General features: G+C 42.6%; 1 protein-coding gene across 1 annotated transcript; it reads left to right on the top strand.

Annotated features, from left to right (window-relative positions):
- The first annotated feature begins 470 nt into the window (after positions 1-470).
- LOC133779151 (uncharacterized) lies at positions 471-2756 on the top strand. Its single transcript, XM_062219144.1, has 3 exons — positions 471-985; positions 2533-2599; positions 2736-2756. Exons 1-3 carry the CDS (start codon positions 471-473, stop codon positions 2754-2756), a joined length of 603 nt encoding a protein of 200 aa, XP_062075128.1.
- The last annotated feature ends 7669 nt before the right edge of the window (positions 2757-10425 follow it).

Genomic DNA, 10425 nt, shown 5'->3' with positions numbered 1-10425 from the left:
GGATGATCGTTGATAGATTCACGAAATCGGCACATTTTATACCTGCCAGAACAGTATTCGCAGCAGACTAGTATGCAGAGCTTTATGTGCAAGAAATTGTGAGTCTTCATGGAGTATTGAAGTCAATCATTTCGAATAGAGATCCAAAATTCACCTATAAGTTATTGGAAGGGTTACAGAAAGTGATGGGTACCAAGTTAAAATTTAGTACAACATTCCACCCCTAGAAAAATGGGCCGAGAAAAAGAACGATACAGATTCTAGAAGACATGCTTAGAGTGTGCGTGTTGGATTTTGGTGGGTCACAGAGAAAGTAACTTCCATTGATAGAGTTCTCATATATTAATAGTTATCAGTTCACTATTGGAGTAGCACCATACGAGATGCTCTACGAAATAAAATCTAGGTCGTCGCTTCATTAGGATGAGACGGGCGAAAGTAAGTATTTATGCCCAGAGGCAGTACGAGAAATGAATGAAGCTATGGCCAAGATAAGAGCGCGCATAATCGCCTCACAAGATCGACAAAAGAGCTATGTTGATCCTAAGCGTAAGCACGTTGAGTTCCAAGTGGGAAATCATGTATTCCTATGTGTTTCACCTATTAATGAAGTTAAGAAATTTGGCAAGAAAGGAAAGTTAAGTCCTCGATTTGTTGGACCATTCAAGATTTTAGAGAAAATTGGTGAAGTGGCTTATTGGTTAGCCATGCCTCTAGCTCTATCAGGAGGGCACAATGTTTTTCATGTGTCCATGTTATGCAAGTATGTTTCTGACCCGTCCTACATTCTTAGTTATGAGGCCTTCGATATGCAACCAGACATATCATATGAAGAGAAGCCGATAAGGATTCTTGATGAGAAGGGAAAAACAATAAGGAGTAAGACGATCAGGTTAGTTAAGGTCCTTTGGAAAAACGGCTCCACCGAAGATGCAACATGGGAGTTGGAAACCGATACGAAGGAGCAATACCCAGAGTTGTTCAGGTATATTTTGAGTATAAAACTTCTTTTTAGGAGGGGATAGTTGTAATATCTGCTTCTACTAGTAAGGGTATTATGGTAAATTATATGAAATTATGTGTTTAATTATACAAATTATTATATGTATGAATTATGATGTATGTTCATCTTATGTGTTTTTTCAAGCAATCCACACACTTTAGTTTCTCCAAGTATCAAGGGCCAAAGTATAATAGAAGTTGTGTATTGAGGGTCAAAGTAGAATAATGGGTTTTATGATAGAAAGTGTAATTATGAAAAGTTAAAACTATTAGTTTTGGTTGGAAATTACAATAAGGGTCTTACGTGATTATTAAGGATAAATTAGAGGTGGGGGACAGTAAGGTAATTTGGTTTTTACACGATTTAAGTTAGAATAAATAATTAATTAATAAGGAAAATAGGTTTTGATATCATATTTTCTTCAGACTCTGGTTTTGCGATAGGCTAAAGGGGAAACAGACCAAGAACAATATCTTGTTCTTGATATAACTTTTGAAGCTTGAGGTTTGAAGGAGATCACCAATCTAGGTTGTTGAAGGGCTAGGAATATCATAGGCGGCTAGGGTCTGAGTTCTTATGGTTGGATTTTAATTTGTAAATATTTGAACCTTTACTGCTTAAAGTTTTGTCAGATTTAGGATTGAAGTAAATTGGGTTATTAGTTGTGCTAGATAGGAATCGTAGGTTGTTTCATGTTCAGAGTTGAATCTATACAAGTTATTGAGGTTAGAAACATGTTAGGACTGATTTGGTAGTGGTTCAAGGTCATAATTTACAATTTGGGTTTGATTTTCAAGTTTAGAAATTGCAACTGCTGTCTCTGAAAGTAGAGACCTAGCGCGACCGCGCCCAGCCTTGGCGCGACTATGCTACTTAGCTAGATTGGCCTAGTGCTCTGTGAGTTGACTGTGCCGAGGCACTGGTGCGACTGTGCCAGTTGCACAAAAATGGGATTTCTGATGACTTTTATGTACCTTTTAGATATAGTTTGTAATTGTTGGAAATTTATGTAGAGGAGTTTTGAGACTGTCTCACGGATAATATGGGGATGATTTAGTTTTAAAAAGAATGTTAGTGGGTCTAATTATGGTTTTTTTTGGTTAAGGGTTTTTAAAACTTTGATGTTATATGTTATGTTTAGGCTCGATGAGGATACTTGAAGAGGCGCGTTAACGTGTGTGGATCGTTGCTGCTTTTGAGGTAATAAGAGTGAACACCTGCATGTAGGGTGGACGCTTGACGTACTTTATGGTAGAAACTATTTTATGCGATATGTTTATGTTAATACATGTTTGTGCTAGTGAATTATTATGTTTAATGAGCTTATATGTAATTGTGGTTATGTGTTGTGTATGTGTATGTGATAACTGCTTGGCATGCTTACGCTTTAAAAGGCATGTCTATGTTATGAAAATGCATGCTTATGATATGTTGAAATTGCAGTACTTGTCCAACTTAGCTTGGGCAATATCATTTCATGAGTTATGATTATTTATCTTTATTGTTATTGATTCATATTCCTGGTTAAGGTTATGGGGTTATGTCCTACACAGCTCTTCTTACTGGGCTTTGGCTCGTGGATACAATGTGCTGCAGGTAAAGGCAAACATGTGGTTACTGCACAATAAGATGGAGAGATTTGGCACAGGGCATACATGTCAAGGATTTAACGACCATAAGGGAATGGGCCTACATTGGAAATTTACTAAGTATTTTTAGAATAATGTTTTAGTTTTATCGACTAGATTCTTAAGCTGTTTATTCTATTTTTTTAAAAATGAAAATCTATGAAACTCCGAAGTTTCAATCCTTTAAACGTTTGAGTTGTATACACGATCAATTTTTATAAATAAAGCGTACTTTTATTTTAAACCTCAATTATGGTAATTTTTAAATTAACGCTTGAAGAAATTAGGGCGTTAAATTATAAGTCAAAGACAGGAATAGCGCGCTGAGCGCTGGTCAAAAGCATTGACTTATAAGTCAAGGGCTGCAATAGCGCGCTGAGCACTGGCCAACATGGTTAGGCCTAATCAGGAGTGTGATATATGCTTGACCAACCCTATGGTCATCAAAACCTTAAAGCGCTGGGTATTCTGGGCTAGCTTTAAGGCTTGTTATATAGAGGATAGAGCAGTAGGCCTCGGGGTGACTCTATAGTCCTAATATCCTAGGGCAGTGGGCCTTGGTATGACTTGTTAGTCATTTATTTAGGGAAGCAGCCCTGAGGTAACTCTACGATCAAATATTTAGGGCAACGAGCCCTAGTGTGACACTGTAGTCACTTGTCTAAATGGAATGCATGCATGAGTAGGGTTATTACTGCTAGACATCTTTAGTATGATTCTGTAATATGTTATTAACTGCTTATGAGCATGTTTCAGTTTTCTTGTTGAGCCTTGGCTCATGGGTGCTATGCAGTGCAGGTAAGAGGAAAGGGAAGTTGGACTTGCCATGCGTTGGAGAGCTTCAGTGGCAACGTGTACATATGTGGCTGCTCAACCACTATGGTCGGGGTTTCTTAGAGGAACTAGGGTCAAACCCTATTTTTCCGCTTAGGTCGGCTGGTTGTAACTTTTGAATTGTAATTATCCTTTGTTTACCCAAAAACGGTTACTGATGACATGGCAAGGATTTTTCACATGTGGTTGACACGTGGCAAATTCAAAATAAGGTGGTGATGTTTGATTATCGACCAGCTACGCATTGCTTCTTTAAGCCTCACGATTAGATACGACAAGGCTGGTCGTTTGATTCTATTTATTTCCTTAAAAGATTGTAATCTTGTAATAACTACGTTGATTATTTCCTCTTTATTGCCTTGATACATGGATATGAAGGATAGTTAAGGCCCATTGGCCCATGTAACCCCCCTTGACCCTATAAATATGCGTGAAATAGCTCAAGGAGGGGAGTTTTGACCTTTGAATCTTTTTCATGAATACTGAGAGAGAGAGAGCATATAGTGCGATTATCCATCGTCTTGTTGTAATTCTCCCAAGGTTTGTGAAACTCAAGAACCCTAGTTCTTTGATCACGACATTGGAATTCAATATTAATAATAGCACTAAGTGGACGTAGGTCATTTCAATTCATTGGGGCCGATCCACTATAAATTATTTGTGTTTATTCTTTAGCATTAGATTAAACTCTTGGTTATTATCTCATTTCTTGTTGTATTCTTGACTCCGTGTCGTTGGCCAAATGAAGGGTAAGCATTCTGGTGCTTTCATTAAGAGATTGATCAAGAAGCTGTAAGAAAATCTTATGGCAAAGACATCTAAGAAAGCTAGACCAGCCGCTGGCGCTACATCATCTCAACCTCCTCCTCCAAATGTGGTGGAGAATGAACCACATTTAGAGTTTGAAGAGGAGGAGTTGGATACGGAAACACTGAGGGCAACATTAGGGGTGTTGCAGGATGAGTTGGCTAATCTGAGGGCTAATCAGGAGAACGCAGCGGAGACAATGGCGCTGCAACAGAGAGAAATTGAACGTCAGCGCCAGGAGCTGAGGGAGCGGCAGGCGAACATGGACTGTCGGTAGAGGGATGCCATGGCTGCTCTCGAAGCAGCCATTCAATTGGCTTGAGGACAGGCTGCACCAACCCCTCAGTCGGATTAGCCACCGAGCGCGCCGCCGCAGCGGGCTCCCAATCCAAGTCCTCTGCTCCAGCCAGTAAGCCCCCAAAGGCCGGAGCAGCCACCTGTGGCTCAGGATGATGTCCCAATTCGGGATCCTGAGCAGAAACCTCCATCTCAAGCTAGTCGAGGCATTCCACAACGCCAGTGGCAGAATTCGGCTGGGCAACTGCCCTGCAACTCTAGACGTCCAGGGGACGAAGACCCAAATTCACCAAGCAGGGGACAACATCCTTCTGCCAACAGAAGGAACAACGAGTCAGGCTCTGCAGTCAGGGGCCCCCCACGGCCTAATAATACACGGGGACCCAACGACCAGCGCAGGCCTCCCCCTGACACTCGGGAAATTCCAGTCCGAGGAGGAAATAGCGTGAACAGCCGGTCACGCCATAGTCGGCCCTAGTTTCGAGACGTCTACGATTATAATGAAGCTGATTCTGGTAGAGATAATGCTGGTCGGATGAATGAGGAAAGAGGTGGAGGTAGAAACCCCCCACCTAAAGAAAATAGGCCAACTAGCCATAACGTTGGGGGGTAACCCAGGCAGCATAACGTACAATTCTATACGGGTCGCGTACACCCCACAGAGGCCAACCAACTGGTCGAGATACGCCAGAAGGAGGGAGAGCCCTTGAAGGAGTATGTTCAGTGCTTTATGCGAGCAGCGGCTGGAGCCAAGACAATAGGTGATGAAGGCATGATGATGGCCCTAACTACTGGGGTTAGGCGCCACTCCCCCCTCTAGAGTAACCTAAGAAAGAATGGGGTAAGAAGTGCCCAGGAGTTTTTGGATCGAGCTTATCGATATATCAAGCTCGATGACACGATTGCCAATGAGGGGAAATTTCCAACGAAGGACAAGGGGCCAAAGGAAGAACCCGCCAAGGCCGCCAATGGGTCGAAGAAACCCAATGGCAACGGCAAGGGCAGTGGGAATGGCAATGGTAGGAATGATGGAAAATGGGCGAGCAATGAACCCTCAGCTTCTGAGAATAAATGCCCTAAAGGCAATCGATACAAGCCAAGATTCACCAACTACATGGCCCTTGTCGAAAGTCGAGCGGAAGTTTACCAGGCGACCAGCTCTAACGTGCCTTGTAAACGACCCGTGCCTATAAGGAAGGATATCTCTAAGAGAGATACGATGAAATTCTGTCGTTTTCACAACGACTACGGACACGACACTAACGAATGCAACTAGATGAAAGATGAAATTGAGTTCCTGATTAGGCAAGGACATCTAAGGAGATATGTTCGAGCCGCAGGAGGGTCTCAGCGAGAGGCTTAAGGTGGCAACAAACAGGTGCCTACACGCTAGCGCTCACCACCTTTACAGTCAGCTCTTGTGGCAGGCACTTTACTCACCATCTACAGCGACCCACACCTTGCAGGGAACAATGGGAAGACAAGGGAACGATACGCTCGAACCCTACGCCATGACTAGGACATCGAGATGATGAATATGGTGGATCGACCACCAAAGAAGGCTCGAACAGAGGAGGAACTAATAACCTTCTCTGAGGACGATGCTCAGCACGTACTATTCCCACACTTTGATCCACTGGTCGTGGACGTGCAAATTTCCAACATGATGGTGAAGAGGGTGTTGGTTGACACAGGAAGCTCGGTCAACATCCTATACAAGTCTTTACTAGAGAGAATGAAGCTATCCATCAAAGAACCTAGAGCCATGCAAGCAAACCATCTATGGTTTTTCTGACGAAGTGCTCGCCCCAAGTAGGTCTATTATGCTACCAGTTACAACAGGTACTACACCTGCTAACTAGACATTACTCACTACTTTCATAGTAGTTGATTGTCCTTCAGCATATAATGCTGTAATTGGGAGACCAATTCTGGTCGACCTGCGAGCCATCACTTCAATATGGCACCTTTCCATGAAATTCCCAACAGACGCAGGGGTAGGATGCGTGTTGGGAAATCAGCAGGAAGCAAGGGAGTGCTACAATGCCTCGATAACTAGGGAGAAGGGAAGTGTATCGAGGGAGGTTCCCAGAAAAGATTTGCAAATGGCAGTTGATGTACAAACCCAATCAGGTGATAATGTCACAAAATAGGGCGTTGCCCAAAGTGAGGATAGAGACTTAGATCCTCACTTTGGGGATTTTGAGGAAGAGATAGGACCCATCGAGGACCTTGAAGAGGTCTAACTCGATGAAGAAAATCCGACTAGGGTTGTGAAAGTCGATAAAAACTTAGAGACAACAACAAAACAAGCACTGATGGAATTTTTGAAGGAAAACCAAGAGGTCTTTGCCTAGTTGCATAAAGACTTGGTTGAAATAGACCCTGCAGTCATTAGCCATGTCCTTAATATAGAAAATAGTTTTCCACTAGTGCAACAAAAAAGAAGGCTGCTCGACAAAGATAGATCAAAGGCCTTGAAAGAAGAAGTCAAGAAGCTTAAGGAGAATGGATTCATCAGGGTAGCGTTTTATCCATCGTGGGTCTCTAATCCCGTACTAGTTCCCAAGACGAATGGAAAATGGCAATCATGCGTGGATTTCATAGACCTTAATAAAGCCTGCCCTAAGGATTGTTTCCCACTTCCCAGGATCGACCAACTAGTTGATGCCACTGCAGGGCATGAGATTCTCTCTTTCATGGATGCATATTCCGGGTATAATCAGATTAGTATGCATCCTCCTGATGAGGATCACACTAGCTTTCATACTGACACAAGGCTCTACTATTACAAAGTAATGCCCTTCGATTTGAAAATTGATGGTGCGACTGGTCAACCACATGTTTAGGGGGTTGATCGGCAAAAACATGGAGGTCTATGTCGACGACATGCTGGTTAAGTCAAAGGAAGAAGGGCATATAGAGGATTTGCAAGAGTGCTTCAATGTCTTGAATAAATATCAGATGAAGCTGAATCCCCTCAAGTGCTCCTTTGGGGTAGCATTAGGGAAGTTCTTGGGATTTATAGTAAACTCGAGAGGAATTGAGGCCAATCCCAAGAAGATCAAAGCCCTGGTCGATATGAAATCGCCAGCAAAGATCAAGGATGTTCAAAGTTTGACTAGAAGAATTGCTGCTCCGAGTAGATTTATTTCCAAATCAACGGACAAATGCTTCCCATTTTTTAATCTACTTAGAGGCGACAAGAAATTTGAATGGAGGGAGGAGTGCGAGTAGGCTTTCCAAGCATTGAAGACTCACATGGCACAACCACCCATTCTATCGAAGCCCGTCGATAAGGAAACGTTGTTTGTCTACTTGGGGATCACAGAATACGCTGCTAGTGTTGTCTTAGTAAGAGAAGAAGAAGGCGTGTAGAAGGCTGTTTATTATGTAAGCAAAAGGATAATTGGAGCGGAGCTGCGGTATCCACCTATTGAAAATTTAGCCTGTTGCTTAATTTTAGCCTCTAGGAAGCTGCAACCATACTTTCAAGCTCACCCAATCACGGTTCTGGCCGACCAGCCTCTACGGCAAGTTCCTCAAAAGCTGGAAGTCGCAGGAAGATTATTGAAATGGGCAGTTGAACTCAGGCAGTTTGATATCTCTTACTTGCCATGAGCAGCAATAAAAGGGCAAGCCCTAGCTGACTTCATCGTCGAGTTTAATGGGCTCGTAGATAACGAGCAGTCAGAAACACCTGAAGAACCTGAAGAGCCTGAGCCTCAAAACTGAGCTCCCTCATGGAAGTTATTGACAAATGGTTCTTCTAACGAGTGCCACGCAGGAGCAGGAGTGGTTTTGATAACACCTGAAGGGCATCGATTTCACTGCGCAATCAGGTTTGACTTTACTACTTCTAACAATGAAGCCGAATATGAAGCATTGCTCGCTTGGTTACGATTGGCCAGAGACATGAACATAAAGGCACTTGACATCTACAGTGACTCTCAGCTGGTGGTAAATCAAGTCATGGGAAAATACCAGGACTGAGGTTTAAAAATGGTTTCTTACTTAAACAATACAAAGGATCTATTAGCGCAGTTTAAAAAGTACACCCTTCAGCAAGTACCTTGCGACCAGAATTCAAACGTTGATGCTTTGGCCAAGTTAGCAAGTGCGAAGGATGCTGATACTCTGAACATAGTGCCAGTTGAACGGCTGTCTATGAAAAGCATCCAAACAGAGAACACTACTTTGGTGATCCAAATGGCAGATACATGGATGGCACCGTACATAGAGTATCTGACATAGGGCATGTTACCAACAGACAAAAACAAAGCCAGGACCCTTTAGCGGTAGGTCGCTAGGTATATCCTGGTCGATGGAATCTTGTACCGAAGGGGATACTCGATGCCACTCCTCAGATGTATTTCGAAATAGAAGGCTAGAGAATTGATGAAAGAGGTACATGAAGGCTTTTGGGGGGGACCACGCTGGGGGGCAAAGCTTATCAAAAAAGATACTGAGGCAAGGGTACTTCTGGCCAATAATGAATGAAGACTCGATGGAATTTGTGCGGAGGCGCGACAAGTGCCAGAGGTTCTCCAAAATCCAACGAGCAACCCCTAATGAGCTGAAACAGATGCAAAGTCCATGGTCGTTCGCAGTCTGGGGTATAGACTTGATTGGATCTCTACCCACAGGAAAGGGCGGCATCAAGTATGTTGTGGTTGCTTTTGATTACTTCACTAAATGGGCCAAAGCTGAGCCACTCGCAACCATAACGACCAAGAAAGTGCTGGATTTTGTGATAAAAAAACATCATATGTCGCTATGGATTGCCGAGGAAATCGTCTCAGATAACGGCATGCAGTTTGATAGTGATCTGTTCACGGATTTTTGCGAACGACATGGAATCTTCAGATGCTTTTCCTCAGTCGCTCATCCCCAAGAAAATGGACAAGTCGAAGCAGTCAATAAAATGCTAAAGGATACTCTAAAGAAAAGACCTTAAGAAGCAAAGGGGGCATGGCCAGCACAATTTCCTGAAGTCCTTTGGTCGTACAGAACTTCCCACCAAACAGCAACAGGCCATACCCCATTTTCCTTGGCTTATGGGTATGAGACTATGTTTCCTATTGAGTTAGATCCGCCGTCGCATCACAGAATAATGTACGATCAAGGCTCTAACAACCAACTATTGATGGAATCCCTAGAATTAATCGATGAGAAGTGTGAGCAAGCCCAACTCTGAGTAGCTGCTTACCAACAAAAAGTCGCCCGGTATTTCAATTCTAAAGTGCGTGAAAGGAAATTATATGTCGGAGATCTAGTACTTCGAAGAGTTTTCCAAAACACCCGCGACTAGGTGACTGGAGTACTTGGACCTAACTAGGAAGGACCGTATCAGATTGAAGAAGTCCTCCATCCAGGCACCTACAAACTTGCTCGCTTAAATGGAGATCTCATTCCTCGCTATTGGAATGGAGAACACCTGCACAAGTACTATCAATAAGTAGTTCTTCTTAAAGAATTGGCTTGTATTAATTTTGTTTTTTACAAGTTGAGAAAAAGGGTTGGTCATTTTATGTGACTAATTGCTTATAAGTGAAAGATCTTATTGATTAATCGTACAGACACATTTTGTCCATTTATTGTGAGAAATATAAGGGACTGAGCGCAACCAGTTATTCTTGCCAATTATTGTATTTAGTACAACTATTTGCTCATTACGTGTTTTGTTTTGCTATATTATCGTTTTAATTCCTTTGCACCGAGCAGTAATGTTCAAATAGGTTTTGGTCAAGGCAAGTGACTAAGGACCTAAAGCTCCTCAATCACTTGGGGGGCATATAAGGCATCTAGTAAGCAAAGCATATCGAAAGGTATGTAAACACATGAGCAAAATAAGTG

This window comes from Humulus lupulus, chromosome 5, assembly GCF_963169125.1.
Source record: "Humulus lupulus chromosome 5, drHumLupu1.1, whole genome shotgun sequence".
Lineage (NCBI taxonomy): Eukaryota > Viridiplantae > Streptophyta > Magnoliopsida > Rosales > Cannabaceae > Humulus > Humulus lupulus.
This window is presented reverse-complemented; position numbering and strand designations above follow the sequence as displayed.